The 26200-nt window shown below is 40.8% G+C and overlaps 1 protein-coding gene across 3 annotated transcripts in view; it reads left to right on the forward strand.

Moving 5' to 3' along the window:
- Nucleotides 1-26200, forward strand: part of CDK5RAP1 (CDK5 regulatory subunit associated protein 1) — a 240039-nt gene that overhangs the window by 25975 nt on the left and 187864 nt on the right. For all 3 annotated transcript variants that reach the window (XM_053719195.1, XM_053719152.1, XM_053719167.1), the window contains 2 exons: nt 16361-16464; nt 23378-23412. In XM_053719195.1, coding sequence (XP_053575170.1) covers nt 16361-16464; nt 23378-23412 — 139 coding nt within the window. The remainder of the gene's footprint in view (nt 1-16360; nt 16465-23377; nt 23413-26200) is intronic.

Here is a 26200-nt window from a genome sequence, read left to right on the forward strand (position 1 = left end):
GGGCTTGGTTGGGTCTCAGCAAAGCAGATACCAGGGACTGTAAAGGGGTTAAATATAAAAACGGCTCCGGTTCCGTTATTTTAAGGGTTAAAGCTTCCAAATTTGGTGTGCAATACTTTTAAGGCTTTAAGACACTGTGGTGAAATTTTGGTGAATTTTGAACAATTCCTTCATACTTTTTCACATTTGCAGTAATAAAGTGTGTTCAGTTTAAAATTTAAAGTGACAGTAAAGGTTTTATTTTAAAACGTTTTTTGTACTTTGTTATCAAGTTTATGCCTGTTTAACATGTCTGAACTACCAGATAGACTGTGTTCTGTATGTGGGGAAGCCAAGGTTCCTTCTCATTTAAATAGATGTGATTTATGTGACACAAAATTTAGAGAAAATGATGCCCAAGATGATTCCTCAAGTGAGGGGAGTAAGCATGGTACTGCATCATCCCCTCCTTCGTCTACACCAGTCTTGCCCACACAGGAGGCCCCTAGTACATCTAGTGCGCCAATACTCCTTACTATGCAACAATTAACGGCTGTAATGGATAATTCTATCAAAAACATTTTAGCCAAAATGCCCACTTATCAGCGAAAGCGCGACTGCTCTGTTTTAGAAAATACTGAAGAGCATGAGGACGCTGATGATATTGGTTCTGAAGTGCCCCTACACCAGTCTGAGGGGGCCAGGGAGGTTTTGTCTGAGGGAGAAATTTCAGATTCAGGGAAAATTTCTCAACAAGCAGAACCTGATGTGATTACATTTAAATTTAAATTGGAACATCTCCGCGCTCTGCTTACGGAGGTGTTATCTACTCTGGATGATTGTGAGAATTTGGTCATTCCAGAGAAATTATGTAAAATGGACAAGTTCTTAGAGGTCCCGGGGCCCCCCGAAGCTTTTCCTATACCCAAGCGGGTGGCGGACATTGTAAATAAAGAATGGGAAAGGCCCGGTATACCTTTCGTCCCTCCCCCCATATTTAAGAAATTGTTTCCTATGGTCGACCCCAGAAAGGACTTATGGCAGACAGTCCCCAAGGTCGAGGGGGCGGTTTCTACTCTAAACAAACGCACCACTATACCCATAGAAGATAGTTGTGCTTTCAAAGATCCTATGGATAAAAAATTAGAGGGTTTGCTTAAAAAGATGTTTGTTCAGCAAGGTTACCTTCTACAACCAATTTCATGCATTGTTCCTGTCACTACAGCAGCGTGTTTCTGGTTCGATGAACTAGAAAAGGCGCTCAATAATAATTCTTCTTATGAGGAGATTATGGACAGAATTCATGCTCTCAAATTGGCTAATTCTTTCACCCTAGACGCCACTTTGCAATTGGCTAGGTTAGCGGCGAAAAATTCTGGTTTTGCTATTGTGGCGCGCAGAGCGCTTTGGCTAAAATCTTGGTCAGCGGATGCGTCTTCCAAGAACAAATTGCTTAACATTCCTTTCAAGGGGAAAACGCTGTTTGGCCCTGACTTGAAAGAGATTATTTCTGATATCACTGGGGGCAAGGGCCACGCCCTTCCTCAGGATAGGTCTTTCAAGGCCAAAAATAAACCTAATTTTCGTCCCTTTCGCAGAAACGGACCAGCCCCAAGTGCTACGTCCTCTAAGCAAGAGGGTAATACTTCTCAAGCCAAGCCAGCCTGGAGGCCAATGCAAGGCTGGAACAAAGGAAAGCAGGCCAAGAAACCTGCCACTGCTACCAAGACAGCATGAGATGTTGGCCCCCGATCCGGGACCGGATCTGGTGGGGGGCAGACTCTCTCTCTTCGCTCAGGCTTGGGCAAGAGATGTTCTGGATCCTTGGGCGCTAGAAATAGTCTCCCAAGGTTATCTTCTGGAATTCAAGGGGCTTCCCCCAAGGGGGAGGTTCCACAGGTCTCAATTGTCTTCAGACCACATAAAAAGACAGGCATTCTTACATTGTGTAGAAGACCTGTTAAAAATGGGAGTGATTCATCCTGTTCCATTAGGAGAACAAGGGATGGGGTTCTACTCCAATCTGTTCGTAGTTCCCAAAAAAGAGGGAACATTCAGACCAATCTTAGATCTCAAGATCCTAAACAAGTTTCTCAAGGTTCCATCGTTCAAAATGGAAACCATTCGAACAATTCTTCCTTCCATCCAGGAAGGTCAATTCATGACCACGGTGGATTTAAAGGATGCGTATCTACATATTCCTATCCACAAGGAACATCATCGGTTCCTAAGGTTCGCATTCCTGGACAAGCATTACCAGTTTGTGGCACTTCCGTTCGGATTAGCCACTGCTCCAAGAATTTTCACAAAGGTACTAGGGTCCCTTCTAGCGGTGCTAAGACCGAGGGGCATTGCAGTAGTACCTTACTTGGACGACATTCTGATTCAAGCGTCGTCCCTTCCACAAGCAAAGGCCCACACGGACATTGTCCTGGCCTTTCTCAGATCTCACGGGTGGAAAGTGAACGTAGAAAAAAGTTCTCTATCTCCGTCAACGAGGGTTCCCTTCTTGGGAACAATAATAAACTCCTTAGAAATGAGGATTTTTCTGAGAGAGGCCAGAAAATCAAAACTTCTAAACTCTTGTCAAATACTTCATTCTGTTCCTCTTCCTTCCATAGCGCAGTGCATGGAAGTAATAGGTTTGATGGTAGCGGCAATGGACATAGTTCCTTTTGCGCAAATTCATCTAAGACCATTACAACTGTGCATGCTCAGTCAGTGGAATGGGGACTATTCAGACTTGTCTCCGACGATACAAGTAGATCAGAGGACCAGAGATTCACTCAGTTGGTGGCTGTCCCTGGACAACCTGTCACAGGGGATGAGCTTCCGCAGACCAGAGTGGGTCATTGTCACGACCGACGCCAGTCTGGTGGGCTGGGGCGCGGTCTGGGGACCCCTGAAAGCGCAGGGTCTTTGGTCTCGGGAAGAATCTACTCTCCCGATAAATATTCTGGAACTGAGAGCGATATTCAATGCTCTCAAGGCTTGGCCTCAGCTAGCAAAGACCAAGTTCATACGGTTTCAATCAGACAACATGACGACTGTTGCGTACATCAACCATCAGGGGGGAACAAGGAGTTCCCTGGCGATGGAAGAAGTGACCAAAATCATTCAATGGGCGGAGACTCACTCCTGCCACTTGTCTGCAATCCACATTCCAGGAGTGGAAAACTGGGAAGCGGATTTTCTGAGTCGTCAGACATTTCATCCGGGGGAGTGGGAACTCCATCCGGAAATCTTTGCCCAAATCACTCAACTGTGGGGCATTCCAGACATGGATCTGATGGCCTCTCGTCAGAACTTCAAGGTTCCTTGCTACGGGTCCAGATCCAGGGATCCCAAGGCGACTCTAGTAGATGCACTAGTAGCACCTTGGACCTTCAAACTAGCTTATGTATTCCCGCCGTTTCCTCTCATTCCCAGGCTGGTAGCCAGGATCAATCAGGAGAGGGCTTCGGTGATCTTGATAGCTCCTGCGTGGCCACGCAGGACTTGGTATGCAGACCTGGTGAATATGTCATCGGCTCCACCATGGAAGCTACCTTTGAGACGAGACCTTCTTGTTCAAGGTCCGTTCGAACACCCGAATCTGGTCTCACTCCAACTGACTGCTTGGAGATTGAACGCTTGATCTTATCAAAGCGAGGGTTCTCAGATTCTGTCATTGATACTCTTGTTCAGGCCAGAAAGCCTGTAACTAGAAAAATCTACCACAAAATATGGAAAAAATATATCTATTGGTGTGAATCTAAAGGATTCCCTTGGGACAAGATAAAAATTCCTAAGATTCTATCCTTTCTTCAAGAAGGTTTGGAGAAAGGATTATCTGCAAGTTCTTTGAAAGGACAGATTTCTGCCTTGTCTGTGTTACTTCACAAAAAGCTGGCAGCTGTGCCAGATGTTCAAGCCTTTGTTCAGGCTCTGGTTAGAATCAAGCCTGTTTACAAACCTTTGACTCCTCCTTGGAGTCTCAATTTAGTTCTTTCAGTTCTTCAGGGGGTTCCGTTTGAACCCTTACATTCCGTTGATATTAAGTTATTATCTTGGAAAGTTTTGTTTTTGGTTGCAATTTCTTCTGCTAGAAGAGTTTCAGAATTATCTGCCCTGCAGTGTTCTCCTCCTTATCTGGTGTTCCATGCAGATAAGGTGGTTCTGCGTACTAAACCTGGTTTTCTTCCGAAAGTTGTTTCTAACAAAAACATTAACCAGGAGATAGTCGTACCTTCTTTGTGTCCGAATCCAGTTTCAAAGAAGGAACGTTTGTTGCACAATTTGGATGTAGTTCGTGCTCTAAAATTCTATTTAGATGCTACAAAGGATTTTAGACAAACATCTTCCTTGTTTGTTGTTTATTCTGGTAAAAGGAGAGGTCAAAAAGCAACTTCTACCTCTCTCTCTTTTTGGATTAAAAGCATCATCAGATTGGCTTACGAGACTGCCGGACGGCAGCCTCCTGAAAGAATCACAGCTCATTCCACTAGGGCTGTGGCTTCCACATGGGCCTTCAAGAACGAGGCTTCTGTTGATCAGATATGTAAGGCAGCGACTTGGTCTTCACTGCACACTTTTACTAAATTTTACAAGTTTGATACTTTTGCTTCTTCTGAGGCTATTTTTGGGAGAAAGGTTTTGCAAGCCGTGGTGCCTTCCATCTAGGTGACCTGATTTGCTCCCTCCCTTCATCCGTGTCCTAAAGCTTTGGTATTGGTTCCCACAAGTAAGGATGACGCCGTGGACCGGACACACCTATGTTGGAGAAAACAGAATTTATGTTTACCTGATAAATTACTTTCTCCAACGGTGTGTCCGGTCCACGGCCCGCCCTGGTTTTTTAATCAGGTCTGATAATTTATTTTCTTTAACTACAGTCACCACGGTATCATATGGTTTCTCCTATGCAAATATTCCTCCTTTACGTCGGTCGAATGACTGGGGAAGGCGGAGCCTAGGAGGGATCATGTGACCAGCTTTGCTGGGCTCTTTGCCATTTCCTGTTGGGGAAGAGAATATCCCACAAGTAAGGATGACGCCGTGGACCGGACACACCGTTGGAGAAAGTAATTTATCAGGTAAACATAAATTCTGTTTTTTTTTACTTTTCCGTAGCTTAGTGTCCCCCCACCCACCCACAATCTTTATTTAAGGGCCCTCCCACACCCTTTTCCATAGTGTAGCTGCCCTATCCCTCCCTGTCACTTTACAAAAAATAATTCCTCCAGAGTAGGGCCCCTTCCACTTCCTCCTGCCTCCCTCTGCTGGGCCGACCGACCACCTCCCGCCCACACCTCCCGCCGGCTCCACCAAAAGATCGTTACAGATGGTGACACACAGTGTCACTGTCTGTATCGATCAGGCATCTGCCCTCATATGGAGGCGGAGCACCGATCGCGCTCCGGCTCCATATGCGGGAGATGCCTGAAGCTTCAGGAGCTCCAGATCTCAGCTGTAACTTAACAGCCGAGATTGCTGGATTATCCTGAAGCAACAACGTATATATGTCGTGCGGTACGATAGCCAAAGTACCGCACAACGTATATATACATAGTTTTGGGTGAAGGGGTTAAATAACTTTCCAATATATTTCTATTATCTAACTTATTTTATTCTCTTTGTATCCTTAATTTAATAGTATACCTAGGTAGTCTCAGATGCCCATTTATGCTTCTTGTCATTGGCTTTCAGCTAGCTCCCAGTTGTGTATTGCTTCTTCCTTCAACAAAGAATACCAAGAGAATGCACCAAATTAGATAATATAAGTAATCTGGAAAGTTGTTTGAAATTGTATGCACTATCTGAATCATTAAATAAATAAAAAAAACCTTTAAGGGAGCTAGGTGTAGGGGGTAAGTATTCAAACTACTCTATCTCTTAAGGCCTAGAAGCCCCCAAGACTCATTGTTTGAAAGGCAAGTAAAACATCATTTAAAAAACATAAAAATAAAAAATACACACATTTTGTAAGAATGGTGTCTCTATGGGCCTTTAACAGTTAATTAAGAAGGCCTAGAGACCCCCAAGACCCCTAGATTTAAAGCACAGAAACCACCTTTTGAAAATATGCCCCTTTATAGCTTTTAATTGATAGGTGATCCAGGAATTACAATGTATTAATTTATTAAGTAAAGGCTCATGAGTGCCCCTATATGTGCAGATCAAAGTTATATGAATATACCCAAAGGGCCTTTTCTCCAACATTGGTGTGTCCGGTCCACGGCGTCATCCTTACTTGTGGGAATATCTCTTGCCCAACAGGAAATGGCAAAGAGTCCCAGCAAAGCTGGCCATATAGTCCCTCCTAGGCTCCGCCCACCCCAGTCATTCTCTTTGCCGTTGCACAGGCAACATCTCCACGGAGATGGTTAAGAGTTTTTTGGTGTTTAAATGTAGTTTTTATTCTTCTATCAAGTGTTTATTATTTTAAAATAGTGCTGGTATGTACTATTTACTCTGAAACAGAAAAGGATGAAGATTTCTGTTTGTGAGAGGAAGATGATTTTAGCAGACAGTAACTAAAATCGATTGCTGTTTCCACATAGGACTGTTGAGATGAAGTAACTTCAGTTGGGGGAAACAGTTAGCAGACTTTTCTGCTTAAGGTATGACTAGCCATATTTCTAACAAGACCATGTAATGCTGGAAGGCTGTCATTTCCCCTCATGGGGACCGGTAAGCCATTTTCTTAGTCAAGCAAACAGAATAAAGGGCTTAATATGGGCTAAAAAACTGGTAGACCTTTTTAATGGGCTAAATCGATTGCTTTATTTGGGCATTTTATTCATATTTATGCTGACAATTCGCATTTATAAACTTGGGGAACGTTTATTAAACGGCAGGCACTATGTTAGACGCATTTTCCAGTCAGGGGGCCTTCCTAGTTGTAGACTGAGCCTCATTTTCGCGCCATTACTGCGCAGTTGTTTTTTGAGAGCAGGGCATGCAGATGCATGTGTGAGGATCTGAAATTTGCTGGAAAAGCTTCTAGAAGGCGTCAATTGGTATCGTATTCCCCTCTGGGCTTGGTTGGGTCCCAGCAAAGGCTATAGCTGGGACTGTATAGGGGTTAAATTTGTAAACGGTTCCGTTATTTTAAGGGTTAAAGCTCTGAAATTTGGTGTGCAATACTCTTAATGCTTTAAGACACTGTGGTGAAATTTTGGTAATTTTTGAACAATTCCTTCATACTTTTTCACATATTCAGTAATAAAGTGTTTTCTGTTTAAAATTTAAAGAGACAGTAACGGTTTTGTTTTAAAACGTTTTTTGTGCTTTGTTGACAAGTTTAAGCCTGTTTAACATGTCTGTGCCTTCAGATAAGCTATGTTCTATATGTATGAAAGCCAATGTGTCTCCCCATTTAAATTTATGTGATAATTGTGCCATAGCGTCCAAACAAAGTAAGGACAGTACTGCCACAGATAATGAAATTGCCCAAGATGATTCCTCAGATGAGGGGAGTAAACATGATACTACATCATCTCCTACTGTGTCTACACCAGTTTTGCCCACACAGGAGGCCCCTAGTACATCTAGTGCGCCAATGCTTATTACCATGCAACAATTAACGGCTGTAATGGATAACTCCATAGCAAATATTTTATCCAAAATGCCTACTTATCAGAGAAAGCGCGATTGCTCTGTTTTAAACACTGAAGAGCAGGAGGGCGCTGATGATAATTGTTCTGTCATACCCTCACACCAATCTGAAGGGGCCATGAGGGAGGTTTTGTCTGATGGAGAAATTTCAGATTCAGGAAAAATTTCTCAACAAGCTGAACCTGATGTTGTGACATTTAAATTTAAATTAGAACATCTCCGCGCACTGCTTAAGGAGGTGTTATCTACTCTGGATGATTGTGACAACTTGGTCATTCCAGAGAAATTATGCAAGATGGACAAGTTCCTAGAGGTTCCGGTGCACCCCAACGCTTTTCCTATACCCAAGCGGGTGGCGGACATAGTAAATAAGGAGTGGGAAAAGCCCGGCATACCTTTTGTTCCCCCCCCTATATTTAAGAAATTATTTCCTATGGTTGACCCCAAAAAGGACTTATGGCAGACAGTCCCTAAGGTCGAGGGGGCAGTTTCTACTCTTAACAAACGCACTACTATTCCAATCGAAGATAGTTGTGCTTTCAAAGATCCTATGGATAAAAAATTGGAGGGTTTGCTTAAAAAGAGTTTTGTACAGCAAGGTTACCTTCTACAACCCATTTCGTGCATTGTTCCTGTCACTACAGCAGCGTGGTTCTGGTTTCGAGGAACTAGAAAACTCGCTTAGTAGAGAGACTCCATATGAGGAGGTTATGGACAGAGTTCACGCACTTAAGTTGGCTAACTCTTTTATTTTAGATGCCGCTTTGCAATTAGCTAGATTAGCGGCGAAAAATTCAGGGTTTGCTATCGTGGCGCGCAGAGCGCTTTGGCTAAAGTCTTGGTCAGCGGATGTGTCATCCAAGACAAAATTGCTTAACATCCCTTTCAAAGGTAAAACTCTATTTGGACCAGAATTGAAAGAGATTATTTCAGACATCACTGGGGGAAAGGGCCACGCCCTTCCACAAGATAGGCCTTTCAAGGCCAAAAATAAGTCTAATTTTCGTTCCTTTCGCAATTTCAGGAACGGACCGGCCTCTAATTCTGCTTCCTCTAAGCAAGAGGGTAATGCCTCACAACCCAAACCAGCCTGGAAACCGATGCAAGGCTGGAACAAGGGTAAGCAGGCCAAGAAGCCTGCCGCTGCTAACAAAACAGCATGAAGGAGTAGCCCCCGATCCGGGACCGGATCTAGTGGGGGGCAGACTCTCTCTCTTTGCTCAGGATTGGGCAAGAGATGTTCAGGATCACTGGGCGCTAGAAATAGTTTCTCAAGGTTATCTCCTGGAATTCAGGGAACTACCCCCAAGGGGAAGGTTCCACATGTCTCACTTATCCTCAAACCAAATAAAGAGACAGGCGTTCTTACATTGTGTAGAAGACCTGTTAAAGATGGGAGTGATACACCCAGTTCCAATAAAGGAACAAGGAATGGGATTTTATTCCAATCTGTTCGTAGTTCCCAAAAAAGAGGGAACTTTCAGACCAATTTTGGATTTGAAGATCCTAAACAAGTTTCTCAGGGTACCATCGTTCAAGATGGAAACCATTCGAACGATTCTACCCACTATCCAGGAAAGTCAATTTATGACTACCGTGGATCTAAAGGATGCGTACCTACATATTCCTATCCATAAAGAACATCATCAGTTCCTAAGGTTCGCTTTTGTGGACAAGCATTACCAGTTTGTGGCCCTCCCATTCGGGTTAGCCACTGCTCCAAGGATTTTCACAAAGGTACTAGGGTCCCTTCTAGCGGTTCTAAGACCGAGGGGCATTGCAGTAGTACCTTACTTGGACGACATTCTAATACAAGCGTCGTCCCTGTCAAAAGCAAAGGCTCATACAGACATCGTTCTGGCCTTTCTCAGATCACACTGATGGAAGGTGAACATAGAAAAAAGTTCTCTGTCTCCGTCGACAAGAGTTCCCTTCTTGGGAACAATAATAGATTCCTTAGAAATGAGGATTTTTCTGACAGAGGTCAGAAAGTCAAAACTTCTAAGCTCTTGTCAAGTTCTTCATTCTGTTCCTCGTCCTTCCATAGCGCAGTGCATGGAAGTAGTAGGGTTGATGGTTGCAGCAATGGACATAGTTCCTTTTGCACGAATTCATCTAAGACCATTACAACTGTGCATGCTCAAACAGTGGAATGGGGACTATACAGACTTGTCTCCAATGATTCAAGTAGATCAGAAGACCAGAGATTCACTCCTTTGGTGGCTGACCCTGGACCATCTGTCCCAGGGAATGAGCTTCCGCAGACCAGAGTGGGTCATTGTCACGACCGACGCCAGTCTAGTGGGCTGGGGCGCGGTCTGGGAATCCCTGAAAGCTCAGGGTCTATGGTCTCGGGAAGAGTCTCTTCTCCCGATAAACATTCTGGAACTGAGAGCGATATTCAATGCTCTCAGGGCTTGGCCTCAACTAGCAAAGGCCAGATTCATAAGGTTCCAATCAGACAACATGACGACCGTTGCGTATATCAATCATCAGGGGGGAACAAGGAGTTCCCTGGCGATGAAAGAAGTGACCAAAATAATTCAATGGGCGGAGGATCACTCCTGCCACCTGTCTGCGATCCACATCCCAGGTGTGGAAAACTGGGAGGCGGATTTTCTGAGTCGTCAGACATTCCATCCGGGGGAGTGGGAACTCCATCCGGAGATCTTTGCCCAAATAACGCAATTATGGGGCATTCCAGACATGGATCTGATGGCGTCTCGTCAGAACTTCAAGGTTCCTTGCTACGGGTCCAGATCCAGGGATCCCAAGGCGACTCTAGTAGATGCACTAGTAGCACCTTGGACCTTCAACCTAGCTTATGTATTTCCACCGTTTCCTCTCATTCCCAGGCTGGTAGCCAGGATCAATCAGGAGAGGGCCTCGGTGATCTTGATAGCTCCTGCGTGGCCACGCAGGACTTGGTATGCAGATCTGGTGAATATGTCATCGGTTCCACCATGGAAGCTACCTTTGAGACAGGACCTTCTTGTTCAGGGTCCATTCGAACATCCAAATCTGGTCTCCCTCCAGCTGACGGCTTGGAGATTGAACGCTTGATTCTATCGAAGCGTGGGTTTTCAGATTCTGTGATAGATACCCTGGTTCAGGCCAGAAAACCGGTAACTAGAAAGATTTACCATAAAATATGGAAAAGATATATCTGTTGGTGTGAATCCAAAGGATTCCCATGGAATAAGATAAAAATTCCTGAGATTCTCTCCTTTCTACAAGAAGGTTTGGAGAAAGGATTGTCTGCAAGTTCTCTAAAGGGACAGATCTCTGCTTTATCTGTCTTACTACACAAAAGACTGGCAGCTGTGCCAGATGTTCAAGCATTTGTTCAGGCTCTGGTTAGGATCAAGCCTGTTTACAGACCTTTGACTCCTCCCTGGAGTCTAAATCTAGTTCTTTCAGTTCTTCAAGGGGTTCCGTTTGAACCTTTACATTCCATAGATATTAAGTTGCTATCTTGGAAAGTTTTGTTTTTGGTTGCAATTTCTTCTGCTAGAAGAGTTTCAGAGTTATCTGCTCTGCAGTGTTCTCCGCCCTATCTGGTGTTCCATGCAGATAAGGTGGTTTTGCGTACTAAGCCTGGTTTTCTTCCTAAGGTTGTTTCTAACAAAAATATTAACCAGGAGATAGTTGTACCTTCTTTATGTCCGAATCCAGTTTCAAAGAAGGAACGTTTGTTACACAATTTGGACGTAGTCCGTGCTCTAAAATTCTATTTAGAGGCTACAAAAGATTTCAGACAAACATCTTCCTTGTTTGTTGTTTATTCTGGTAAAAGGAGAGGTCAAAAAGTGACTTCTACCTCTCTTTCCTTTTGGCTTAAAAGCATCATCCGATTGGCTTATGAGACTGCCGGACGGCAGCCTCCTGAAAGAATCACAGCTCACTCCACTAGGGCTGTGGCTTCCACATGGGCCTTCAAGAACGAGGCTTCTGTTGACCAGATATGTAAGGCAGCGACTTGGTCTTCACTGCACACTTTTGCCAAATTTTACAAATTTGATACTTTTGCTTCTTCGGAGGCTATTTTTGGGAGAAAGGTTTTGCAAGCTGTGGTGCCTTCCGTTTAGGTAACCTGATTTGCTCCCTCCCTTCATCCGTGTCCTAAAGCTTTGGTATTGGTTCCCACAAGTAAGGATGACGCCGTGGACCGGACACACCAATGTTGGAGAAAACAGAATTTATGCTTACCTGATAAATTACTTTCTCCAACGGTGTGTCCGGTCCACGGCCCGCCCTGGTTTTTTAATCAGGTCTGATGAATTATTTTCTCTAACTACAGTCACCACGGTACCATATGGTTTCTCCTATATATATTTCCTCCTGTCCGTCGGTCGAATGACTGGGGTGGGCGGAGCCTAGGAGGGACTATATGGCCAGCTTTGCTGGGACTCTTTGCCATTTCCTGTTGGGGAAGAGATATTCCCACAAGTAAGGATGACGCCGTGGACCGGACACACCGTTGGAGAAAGTAATTTATCAGGTAAGCATAAATTCTGTTTTTTATATCTAGATAACCCCTTCTTCTTTTACAACAGAGTTTAGAAGAAGAAAAAAAAATTACACTACTTTTTTAACATTTTAATACAAATATACATTTTTAACTGCAGCAGATTTCTCATGTGCCATGATACATACATAAAATATATATAGTTTGACTCTTGCAAAGTCTGCTGAACCCCCCCAAAAAAAATAATAATATAAACTTTGTGTCGGTTTCTCATTTAAAAAAGTGCCACTGTAGGTCATAAATTTTAACAGTACCTAAAACTCCAAAACATCTCAGCACATGGGTGGAAATGGCTCAGCAGTTAAAGGGGCGTGCTACCCAAACACGGAATCACTTGCAAGTGATGCAGGATATCGGTAAAAATATTACAAGAAAATATCACATGGACAACTCTATGTAAAAAGGGGAAAAAAATGTAACTCAAAATTTCCTCTGTAGCTAAATTACATTGTCGATGCACTTAAAGCTTCCAATCAGCATGCATTTTTTTTCCTTTGAGAATTTGAAGCAGGTATTTATGTAAGTGGATTGTAGCATATTTGTTTTAATACTTCCATATAATAAATACAATGCTCACAACTAAGAACTTTTTCTACAGAAGCCATGTACCCCATTTTTTATACTTCCTTAGTCATGCATGTTTTTGGAAGCTTAAAGGGACATAATACTTGTACTTGTAATATGCTAAATCACTTAAAACTGATGCAGTATAACTGTAAAAAGCTGACCGGAAAATATCACCTGAGAATCTCTATGTAAAAAAAGGAAGATATTTTACCTCACAATTTCCTCAGCTCACCAGAGTAAGTGCTGTGCAAAAAAGTTATACTTCAGGTGCTGCACAGCTACAGGTAAAAAAATAAAAATAAATGAAGAAATGAACTGCAGCCAATTAGCATCAACAGTGCTGAGGTCATGAACTCTTTTACTGTGATCTCTCAAGATTTCACTTAACTCCCATGATATGTCATAGTAAACTTCCTTAAACTGAATAGGGAAATAACATGAGTGTGCAGGAGGATCACTCCCTTGCCTGTCCCGGGACAGACATACTGATTTGCTGCTTAAATTCCTTTACAATGGGATGTGGCTACTGAGGAACGTTTGAGGTAAAATATCTTTCTTTTTTACATAGAGATGTTCAGGTGATATTTTCTAGTCAGCTTTTTACAGCTATGCTGCATCACTTTCAAGTGTTTCGACATTTGGGTATCATGGCCCTTTAAAGTGATGGTAAAGTTTCCAATTATTTTAATCAGATATGGAATGGAAACAATATTTTAGATTATTATTATTATTATTATTCTTTATTTATAAAGCGCCAACAGATTCGGCAGCGCTGTTCATAGGTAACAAAGATAAAAGGACAGTACAATATGAGACACCAGACAAAATTTAACAAACAAATACAGGAGGAATTGGGAGCCCTGTTCCCGTGGGAACTTACAATCTAAATGGGTAGGAGGGTGAGAAACAGGAGGTGGGGACTGCAAAGGTGGGAATGATGTTAGTGTGAAGTTAGATGAGGGCAACTATTAGTTGGAATTCATTAGTTACTGATTTGGTTATAGGCTTCCCTGAACAAGAAGGTCTTTAGGGAGCATTTAAAGGAGGAGAGGTTGGGGGAAAGTCTGACAGCACGAGGAAGTGCGTTCCAGAGGGTTGGTGCCGCACGAGAGAAGTCCTGTAGTCTAGCATGAGAGGAGGTGATGGTAGAAGAGGCAAGGAGTAGATCGTTGTTGGATCTTAGGGGACGAGCTGGAGTATATTTGTTGATGAGTGAAGACAGGTATGGGGGGGCTGCATTGGTAAGGGCTTTGTAGGTCAAAGTGAGAATTTTGAATTTAATTCTGCTGTGAATGGGGAGCCAGTGAAGGGACTCACAGAGGGGTGCGGCAGATACAGAGCGTCGGGAGAGGTGGATTAGCCTAGCAGAGGCATTTAGGATGGATTGAAGGGGGGAGAGGCGAGAGAGAGGAAGGCCAGTTAGTAGGTTGTTACAGTAGTCAAGCCGGGAAATTACTAGGGAATGGATTAGCTGTTTAGTAGTTTCAGCACTTAGAAAAGGACAAATTTTGGAGATATTGCGTAGGTGGTTGCGACAGGATGAAGAGAGCGATTGGATGTGGGGTATGAAGAACAGATTGGAGTCGAGTGTAACTCCAAGGCAGCGGACTTGGGGTGATGGGGAGATAGTGGTGCCACCAACAGTGATAGTAAAGTTAGAAACTGGAGTAGAATTAGTTGGGGGGATTAGAAGAAGCTCAGTCTTGGACATGTTGATTTTTAGGTGGTGAGAGGCCATCCAGGAAGAAATGCCAGATAAGCAGCCGCTGATGTGGGAAAGGACAGACGGAGAGAGTGCAGGGGTGGATAGGTAGATCTGAGTATCATCAGCATAGAGGTGATAGTTGAAGCCATAGCTACTAATAAGTTTACCCAGTGAGGAAGTATAAATAGAGAAGAGTAGAGGGCCTAGAACAGAGCCTTGAGGTACTCCAACAGACAGAGGCAGTGGAGAGGATGAGTCACCAGCAAATGAGACAGAAAAGGACCTATTAGAGAGATAAGAGTGGATCCAGGAGAGGGCAATGTCACAGAGCCCAAGGGAGCTGAGAGTCCGTAAGAGGATGGGATGGTCAACAGTGTCAAAGGCAGCAGACAGGTCAAGTAAGATAAGTATAGAATAGTGGCCATTGTTTTTAGCAGAAAGAAGATCGTTAATAACCTTGGTGAGGGCAGTCTCAGTTGAGTGTTGGGGACGGAAGCCAGATTGCAGGGGGTCAAGCAATGAGTTGGAGGATAGGAAGTGTGTTAGGCGATCGAAAACTAGTTTTTCCAGGACTTTAGAAGCTAGCGGAAGTAGTGATATGGGGCGGTAGTTTGCAGGATAATTGGGGTTGAGGGAGGGTTTTTTGAGGATGGGGGTGACCTTTGCAGGATGATGGAAATGAACCAGTAGTAAGGGATCGGTTGAATATGTGAGTAAGAGCTGGGGTGAGGGTAGACGACAGAGAGGGTATTAGATGTGAAGGGATAGGGTCAAGGGGGCATGTAGTGAGGTGTGAGGAAGATATTAGGGAACTCACTTCATTCTCAGTGGTTGGGGGGAAGGTACTGAGAGTGTTGGAGGGGGTGACCGGGGGCGCAGATGAAAGGTTGCAGTCTTGTGGTGGGATGTTGCTTCTGATGGTAAGTGTTTTGTTGAAAAAGTAATCTGCCAAGTCTTGAGCACTAAAGTCAGATGAGGGGGGTGGTGCAGGTGGATAGAGGAGAGTGTTGAAAGTGGAGAAGAGACGTTTAGGGTTTGAAGAGTGAGAAGATATGAGAGAAGAGAAGTAGTTTTGCTTGGCTAAGTGAAGGGCAGAGGAGTAAGAATAAAGAATGAACTTATAGTGTAGGAAATGGACTTTAATTCATCTGTTCTAATGAAGATATACTATAACTTACTTTTGTAATATAGCAATGAAATTCTAATACCCTGTGCTCCAGCTGCCCACTTCAAGCATAAGCTTTTGTGAGCTGACGGTTTTCACTGTGCTCTAATAAGCGCTATAGCCATATGGCACTCACACAATTTTTTTTTTCCACTAGAGCACGGATTGTTTTAGTTTAAGACAACCTTTCGGTTTACTTCTATTATAAAATTTGCTTCATTAACTTGGTATCCTTTGTTGAAGGAGCAGTTATTCACTACTGGGAGCTAGGTGAACACTTTAGGCTTGCCAATGACAATAGGCATATATTTGCAGCCGTCAATCAGCAGCTAGCTACCCGCAGTGTATTGCTTCTACTGAGCCTATCTAGGCATGCTTATCAACAAAGGATAATACAAGAACAAAGCAAATTTGAAGCTAAACGTAAATTGGAAAGTTGTCTAAAACTGCATGCTCTATCTGAATCGTGAACGTTTAATTTTGACTATTGTCCTTTCAAAGCTTTGTTTGGTACCATTAAGTGTTTAATTTAGAACATCATAACAATGCATTTAGAGAAAATATAACTTCAGGTGTCAGTTGTCTCCTAAGTTGTTAAATTTATGCATTTTCTATTCTTTAATTCTTAACATATGTAACATAATCTTTAACATTTGCCCGTTACATTCAATTGTAAATTTTGAGTAGCAAAATGAGGATCAAACCCTCCTAATACAAATTCTTAGTTTTATTTGCATATTATGTGTGTATTCACCTCTGTCTTTGAAAATGTCAAAAAAAAAATCTCTTTGTGACAGAATGTTATTATTTTTCTAAGTGTATATGGAGACCTATGGTTGCCAAATGAATGTCAATGATACAGAGATTGCCTGGTCCATTTTGCAAAAGAGTGGGTACACAAGAACTAATACAGTTGACGAGGTAATTCAGCCATCATTTTCCTTGTCTAATCGTTCATCAATATAATGTTACAGGAAATGTCATAATCCTACAATGAATGCATTTTGTGTGTTTGAAAAGAAAACATGTTAAAGGGACATGATACCTAAATTTTTCTTTTATGAAATCAAATAGAGCATACAATTGTAAACAACTATGCAATTTACTTTTGGTATCAATTTTGCTTCATTCTCTTGGTATCCTTTGTTAAATGAGCAACATTGCACTACTTGTAGCTATCTGAACAGATCAGGTGAGCCAATGAGACAAGGCATTTTGTGCAGCCATCAATCAGCAGCAAGCTCCCAGTAATGCATTGCTGTTCCTTACCAAGGTATGTTTTTCAAGGCAAAATTAGATAATAGAAGTAAATGTTAGGTTGATTAAAATCGTGAAAGAAAAAATTGGCTTTAAGGTGAATCAAAAGGACAGGATCCAAAACAGAGCAGTTTATTTACTGACTAATTTAACTTTTACTAGAAGCATGTTTGCCAATACATGTATATTGCAAATATGTTTCTATTCAAAAATGTAATTCATCTATGTGCATTTAAATTTTGACTGGAAATCACTAGTCAGTAAGTAACATGGAATTTTAAACAATGTTCCAATGTACTACTGTTATCTAATTAGCTTTGCACTCTTGGTATCTTTGTTGAAAATAATACCTAATTAAGCTCAAGAGCAACAATGCACTACTAAAGCTGCTGATTGGATGCCGCACTTATATGCCTCTTGTCATTGGCTCACCCAGTGTGTAAGCATCCAGTATGGCGGTGATGCACCTTTAACCAAGGATACCAAGAGAATGAAGCAAATATGATAAAATAAGTAAATCTGAAAGTCGTTTAACCCTTTGGCTGCTAAGCCATTTCCCACCTGGGTGCTAATATTTTCTTTTGATTTTTTTATTTTTGAATTATTTTTTTTTTTTTACAGACCCCCAAGACTTACACTGTTGGAAAGGTTAGGCGATTACATTTCCAACAGTGGGTCTTGGGGGTCTGTAGCTGCTTAGATGCCTGAGACACAGGCTTCTAAGCAGCATGCCCCATCCTCCTATACTTAACATTGTCTGTTGTTTTCTTTTCTAGTAGGGTATGTTCCCTCTGTATTTTAAATATTTCTAAATAAAGAGACTTTTTATTTTAATTGCAGCAACTGACATCTTGCCCCATCCTCCTATACTTAACATTGTTAAGTATAAATAAAGTTGCGCGGTGACGTCATCACGTAATTGCATGTGACGTCACCGTGCATCACGTGAAGCCCCGGCGATGCCTGTCACTCTACAGGCACGATAGCCGGGGTAGCAGCAGTAAGGAGCCCCCAGATCTCCCTCAAGGTGGGAGAGTGCTCATGACGGCTCTGAGCCGTCATTAGCACCAGAGTGAGAAACTCTGTTACGGCTCAGAGCCGTCATTAGCACTCACAGGGTTAAAGTGTTATGCTCTATCTGTATCGGAAAATAAGAAAATATGGGTTTATGTCCCCTTAAAGGGACACTGAACCCAAAATTTTTCTTTTGTAATTCAGATAGAGTGTGCAATTTTAAGCAACTTTCTAATTTACTCCTATTATCAATTTTTCTTCATTTTCTTGCTATCTTTATTTGAAAAAGAAGGCATCTAAGCTTTTTTTGGGTTCAGAACTCCGGACAGCACTTTTTTATTGGTGGATGAATTTATCCACCAATCAGCAAGGACAACCCAGGTTGTTCACCAAAAATGGGCCGCATCTAAACTTACATTCTTGCATTTCAAATAAATACCAAGAGAATGAAGAAAATTTGATAATAGGAGTAGATTAGAAAGTTGCTTAAAATGTCATGCTCAATCTAAATCACAAAATAATTTTTTGGGGTACAGTGTCCCTTTAAGCTTTATTTCTCCACTTTGTATGTTTATTTTATAACATTTTTGCTGTGAAGATGATGCATATTATTTTTGCAGAAAAAAAAAGTATACGTGATTATATCATCTAGATATACAAAAAACAAACAAAACAATCTTACAAAAACCTCTGGGAATGCAATGACATTGGAAATGGATTAATAAAATTAATTTTACATCCTCATGCAACATAATAAAAATTAATCCTTATTTCAGGATAAACAACCTTTAGATTATAATGTCTCTTAAGTAGAAAACTATATGTAGATTTTTCCTCAAAAACATTTTATTAAAAAAAATAAATCCTAATTTAAATAAAACTTAAAGGACCAAACTTCAAAATGAATGTTATATAATTCTGCACATAGTGAACTGAATGTAGCTCCCGCCCACTATAGTTTGGTAGCGGGAATGCTACCGCTAAGATAATGTTATATAATTCTGCAACATTATTTTTTAAGTTTACTGTCCCTTTAAATGAAAAAAAAAACGTTTTTATTTTTATCCACTCTGGGAAGAGGTGAAGTTTCATCATTTTTTGGACAAGGCAAGTCTTTGTTGGTGATCGCTTTGTAGGGATATGGAAATATTGGTGTGTATTGTTAAATTTCATGTATATTTTTTGCAAATGCATTTATTTGGCTGACATTTTTCAGCTATGATTGTCATCCAAATTATTGTACAGCTAATATTTTTCAAGTTATTAAAATGTGGAAAACTTATATTTGGAATTATAGAGATAAGTTTATATGTATATTTATATAAATTAATAAACAAACACGTTTTACATATACAGTTGTATGCAAAAGTTTAGGCACCCCTGACAATTTCCATGGTTTTCATTTATAAATAATTGGGTGTTTGGATCAGCAATTTCATTTTGATCTATCAAATAACTGAAGGACACAGTAATATTTCAGTAGTGAAATGAGGTTTATTGGATTAACAAAAATGTGCAATATGCATCAAAACGAAATTAGACGGGTGCATAAATTTGGGCACCCTTGTCATTTTGTTGATTTGAATACCTGTAACTACCTAGCACTGATTAATTGGAACACACAATTGGTTTGGTGAGCCCATTAAGCCTTGAACTTCATAGACCGGTGCATCCACTCATGAGAAAAGTTATTTAAGGTGGCCAATTGCATGTTCTCTTTGATTCTTCTCTGAAGGGTGGCAACATGGGGGGCTCAAAACAGCTCTCAAATGACCTGAAAACAAAGATTGTTCAACATTATGGTTTAGGGGAAGGCTACAAAAAGCTATCGCAGAGATTTAAGCTGTCAGTGTCCACTGTGAGGAACATAGTGAGGAAATGGAAGACCACAGGCACAGTTCTTGTTAAGGCCAGAAGTGGCAGGCCAAGTAAAATATCGGAGAGGCAAAAGCAAAGGATGGTGAGAACAGTCAAAAACAGCCCACAGACCATCTCCAAAGACCTACAACATCTTGCTGCAGATGGTGTCACTGCATCGTTCAACAATTCAGCGCACTTTGCACAAGGAGAAGCTGTATGGGAGAGTGATGCGGAAGAAGCCTTTTCTGCACACACGCCACAAACAGAGTTGCTTGTGGTATGCAAACGCACATTTGGACAAGCTTCATTTTGGAAGAAGGTGCTGTGGACTGAGTAAACAAAGATTGAGTTATTTGGTCATAACAAGGGGCGATATGCATGGCGGCAAAAGAACACAACGTTCCAAGACAAACACTTGCTACCAACAGTAAAATTTAGTGGATGTTCCATCATGCTGTGGGGCTGTGTGGCCAGTGCCGGAACTGGAAATCTTGTTAAAGTTGAGGGTCGCATGGATTCCACTCAACATCAGCAGATACTTGAGAATAATGTTGAGAAATCAGTCACAAAGTTGAAGTTACGCCGGGGCTGGATATTTATACAAGACAACGACCCAAAACACTGCTCAAAATCTACTCTGGCATTTATGCAGAGGAACAAGTACAATGTTCTGAAATGGCCATCCCAGTCCCCAGACCTGAATATCATTGAAAATCTGTGGGATGATTTGAAGCGGCCTATCCATGCTCGGCAACCATCAAACCTAACTGAACTGGAGATGTTTTGCAAGGAGGAATGGTCCAAAATACCTTCATTCACAATCCAAACACTCATTACAGGCTATAGGAAGCGTCTAGAGGCTGTTATTTCTGCTAAAGGAGGCTCTACTAAATAGTCATGCAATATTTCTGTTGGGGTGCTCAAATTTATGCACCTGTCTAATTTCGTTTTGATGCATATTGCACATTTTCTGTTAATCCAATAAACCTCATTTCACTACTGAAATATTACTGTGTCCTTCAGCTGCCAGGGTGCAATTTTAAAACAGTATGTACTATGCAAAAAAGGCAGCACTCACTGGTCATTTGTAAGTAAAATTTAGCTTTTAATAATACAAAAAGTTAAAATCTTGGGAAAAACATGACGTTTCGATGCCTAACTGGCATCTTTTTCAAATGTCCCAAAAGGTAAATCCAAAGTGGTCACACCAGCTATGTGGTGTTCCCCATGAGAGCATAAAACTACTGGCTGAATGTGTTATATTTATACAAGTCATAGCTGACATTGAGGCTGTGTTCAGCTGTGGATAATCACTTGCAAATCTGATCAGCTGGTTCCGTTCCCACCCACAAGCTTTATACTTTATTGCGCTGTTAGTTGAGCAACTGCATGGCTAATTTGCATATGTGGGAGTGATCTGCACCGGAGTAGTGTCCAATGATCTTGCGATGTTTTCAGGCGTCATCATACACGCCCACTTGTCTCTCCTGTGAGTGAAACTTCCCCAAACAAAGGGATATTAGCCTGTGACTTATGAACTGCTTCTGGCACAACGATGCTGTATGTTTCACACAGGTTGGTGAGGGGTCACCTTTGTCAATCAACGTAGAAGCTGCATGTTCACCTTGGCGCATGATGTACTGAACATTGTACTGGGATGTAATACACATTCAAAAGTTGTAGTAAGGAGATCAAATGTCCCACCTATAGCGGGTACACCCTCGCATTTATTCATAAAGCAACAGCGAATGCAGGAATGTCAGGAAATATCGATGGGGTGTAATACACATTCGATCTATTCAAATCAGACAACACGAATGCCCCACTTGTAGCGGGTAAATCCCCATTGGTTAATATGAAGCTCCCATGCAAGATTAGCAGAAAATGCTTGATAGAGCACACAATCCAGCAACATGTGGGGGGTGGTGATGTTAAATAAATGACATCTAATAACACATTAGCCAAGTAGCAAAGGAAGAGAAAAAATGTAGAGAAGAAAAAAAGAAAAAAAAAAAAAAAAAAAGAAAAAAAAAAAAAAAAGTTAAAAACATAGTAGAAGCTGGAACAATGAGCAAATTCAAAAAGTGTCCATTTTGTAATCCAATAATGGAAACATTTAATGCATTTTTATTCATACATTAGTGGATCATTTTTATCCAATGAACGGCCCAAAGTCCAATTTAATGTTTAATCCTTTGTGAGAGACGGTGTCCAACATGTAGATCCATCTGGACTCTAGTCTAAGTAACATATTGTTGCGGTCTCCCCCCCTTTTTGGAATAGATAGATGATCAATAATCATGCAGCGTAGAGTGGAGATGCTATGTTTCTGTGTAGCAAAGTATCGGGCAACTGGGAGATCAGATGTTCCATTCTTCAGTGCCTCCCTAATTGAGCATCTATGATTCGCCATTCTATCTTTGAAAGGGGTGGTCGTTTCCCCCACATAGATCAGAGAACAGGGGCAAATTAGGATATATATGACATATGAGTATCAGGGACCTACTGGTAAAAAATTATCCCAAAAGTACCCATCAAGGTGATACGAGGTTAAAATCTCGAAAAAGTGGTTGCTACAAATGCTGTGATTGTGTTAACTGTAATTCCATGCAAGTTGGAGATTCTTTTCAACATCCACACAAGAATAAAAGATATACCATTCGTTACCGTCTGAATTGTAACAGCTCATATGTCATATATATCCTAATTTGCCCCTGTTCTCTGGTCTATGTGGGGAAAACGACCACCCCTTTCAAAGATAGAATGGCGAATCATAGATGCTCAATTAGGGAGGCACTGAAGAATGGAACATCTGATCTCCTAGTTGCCCGACACTTTGCTACACAGAAACATACCATCTCCAGTCTACGCTGCATGATTATTGATCATCTACCTATTCCAAAAAGGGGGGGAGACCGCAACAATATGTTACTTAGACTAGAGTCTAGAATATGTGAGACTTAGACTTAGAGTGAAACATACGGCATCGTTGTGCCAGAAGCAGTTCATAAGTCACAGGCTAATATCCCTTTGGGGAAGTTTCACTCACAGCAGAGACAAGTGGGCGTGTATGATGACGCCTGAAAACATCGCAAGATCATTGGACACTACTCCGGTGCAGATCACTCCCACATATGCAAATTAGCCATGCAGTTGCTCAACTAACAGCGCAATGAAGTATAAAGCTTGTGGGTGGGAACGGAACCAGCTGATCAGATTTGCAAGTGATTATCCACAGCTGAACACAGCCTCAATGTCAGCTATGACTTGTATAAATATAACACATTCAGCCAGTAGTTTTATGCTCTCATGGGGAACACCACATAGCTGGTGTGACCACTTTGGATTTACCTTTTGGGACATTTGAAAAAGATGCCAGTTAGGCATCGACACGTCATGTTTTTCCCAAGATTTTAACTTTTTGTATTATTGAAAGCTAAATTTTACTTACAAATGACCAGTGAGTGCTGCCTTTTTTGCATAGTATATATATATATATATAGCTGTATGTGTGTATATATATATATATATATATATATATATATAGCTGTATGTGTGTATATATATATATATATATATATATATATATATATATATATATATATATATATATATATATAGCAAACAGATATCTATTTTTATTTAGGTCTCTATTTTCTAAATTTTTTTTTTTTTTTAAACAATCTCATTCTTTTCTGTGCAGGCTGATGTGATCCTTCTGGTTACTTGCTCTGTCAGGTAAATTCTTCACTTCATGTAAAAATTTGTCTTTTTAAAAATGTGATGTGGCTAATTTTATTTTACATTGATATTATGGGCATTAGCAAACTCCTCAAACAATATTACTCCCATTTTAAATGTAAAATTATATAGTTTAAAACTATTGATTTGTCATTACTAAAGAGATCCTTAACCTCTCCACAACCTTCCTAATTCTGTTGTAAATACCGCTACCAACACAAACAAGCATTCCACTTGCCTTACTCACTGCAATTCTACATTGTTTACCAAATTTTAAATCATCTAAAAAAATATTTCCCAAGTCCTAGTTTTATTTTTTGATAAGTAAAGTGTCATTGATTCTTTAATTAACCTTTGGATTTTTATGCATAATTTTGCACTTTGCAATATTTAACTTTAGATCCTAGTCATCTGTACATTGCAATATTTAACTTTAGATCCCAGTCATCTGTACAATCCTCCAATTTTTTTTTTAGATCATTTCTCATTTGGTCCACTCCCCCTGGAACATCATTTCTTTTTTTTTTTTTTTTTTTTTTTTTTATTGAGTTTTACATTAATACAGTAACAGAGTAACAAAAGGCAAGTCTATTTTCATAGATACAGAGAAAATAAAGATTTCACATTGGCTCAAATCACAACATTTAGGATCTAGAGTCTTTTCCATGATGCCTCAAGCTTAGAGTCTCTTCACAGTTTCGCTGTAATTCAGGGAAGTCCAAAATCTCTAGACTAATAAGTACAGCATGAGAACTTTCCCATAGTTCAACAATGTGAGGACATCAATAATCTGTTTTTCTTATAAGTTGTGACGTAAACCAGGTACATTTTTGTGGAACATTAGTAACTGGTCTCTTGCCTTGTAGGAAGGGGAGTAGATGGTAGTAAAGAAGGAAAAAAGAAAGAGAAAATTAAGGATGTAGTGAAAAAGAAAAACTTAGACATTTATGAATACCATAATTTCTGTATCACTTTGGTTGAGTATGTTACTCAGCAAGTACATTATATGTTCTGAGTATTATATTGAACAGATTCCCACAAAAACATCATGTCCAGATATAATGATAGTTGGTCTAGTTTTAGATAGTATAATCTCTCTAGTTTTAAGTTTTTATTGACTAAGTCAATCCAATCTGGAATGGTGGGTATGATTGCTGATTTCCATTTTTTCGGTATTAACTGATTAGCTGCATTTAGCATGATGTAGTAAAGGTGTTTTCTTATTTTACAAGTGACCTCCGGTGGGTGGCTTAGCATTATTAATTCTGGGCTGGGTGTCAGTTGACTGCTTAAGGTTTTGTTGATGATCTGAAAAACACTAGACCAGTATGGTTTAATATGTTGGCACTCCCACCAAATGTGGGAAAGGTGCCCTTCTCTGGGGCATCCTCTCCAGCATGAACCTGAGGTTTGTTTGAATATATATTTAATTCTAGCTGGCGTTAAGTACCACCTCATTAATAGTTTGATATTAGTTTCCTTTGCATGGGCTGAGTGTGCTGAATGCGAAAGATTTGAGAATCTGCGTAACCATGTTTCTGTTGATGTATTTAAGTGCAATTCGTTATCCCATCTCTTTGTGTAGGATGGAAGATCTGGATAAGTGAGTGTTAAGGTATGTTTGTATAACTTGGAGATTATTCCTTTTATATTCTCTTTGGATATACAGATCTGTTCAAATGCTGTGAGGGGGCGAAATAGGTCCCCTTTGTATTTATGTGTAGATATATAGTGTTTCAGTTGGTGTACACGGAGCCAAGAGGAGAGGAAGGGATGTTCTATTAAGTCAAGTTGGGATTTACCTTTAATGGTCTTATTATCCTCTATTAGGAGATATATGGGGAGGAGTTTTTGGGGGTCTGTGTGAGAGTTGGGTTCTGGGGTTATGCCGGGGTTAAATTCCGGGTTGTTCAGTAGTGTAGTGAGGGGTGAGTATCTGGATTAGATTTTGTTTGGTGTTTTACAGATGTGCTTCCAATCTGTCCAAGTTTCGTTGGAGATGGATGATGTTGAGATGGAGTGTTTGGTAAAATGAGCCGGATTCCAGCTTGCGGTATTTAGGTTGTCTGTGGTAGCTAGGTTAGACTCAATTTGGACCCAGCTTTTATGATTAGGTGTATTAAATTTGTACCACTCAAGAATTCTCTGAAGGGATATAGCGAGTTTATAAGAGCGAAGGTGGGGAACCCCCAAGCCTCCCTCTGCTGGAGGTTTAAAGAGTGTGTTTTTGTTAATCCTCGGGGGTCTACGTCTCCAAATGTAGTCATTTATGATCTTTTGCATAGTATCTAAATCTTTTTGTATGCCTGGGATAGGAACTGTCTGAAGAATGTATAAAACTTTTGGTAGTAGAATCATTTTTGCTGCCTGTATTCTACCTGTCCAGGATATGTTTTTTGGGAGCCATTGGGATGTAAGTGTTTGGAGTTCTGTGATCAGGCCTCCATAGTTATATTTGCGGAGGTCTGCCTTATCTGGGGTAATGTGAATGCCAAGATATTTCAGGAATTTTGTTTGCTGTTTAAGGGGACAAGTTGATTTTAATGTATTAAGGGCGTTAGTTGTCAGGTGTATTGGTAAGTATTCAGATTTAGTCATGTTTACTAGGAAATTTGATATCGTCCCAAACTGTGTTAATTCAGTGGTTGCCTGTTGTAGCGATGATATAGGGTTTGTGAGGGTCAAGAGTAAATCGTCCGCAAATATGGCCAGTTTGTGTGTATGGTCTGCTATAGATATTCCGTTGATTTGGTCATTCAGTCTTATTTTAATAGCCAGAGGCTCT

The sequence above is a fragment of the Bombina bombina genome, chromosome 1 (assembly GCF_027579735.1).
Source record: "Bombina bombina isolate aBomBom1 chromosome 1, aBomBom1.pri, whole genome shotgun sequence".
Lineage (NCBI taxonomy): Eukaryota > Metazoa > Chordata > Amphibia > Anura > Bombinatoridae > Bombina > Bombina bombina.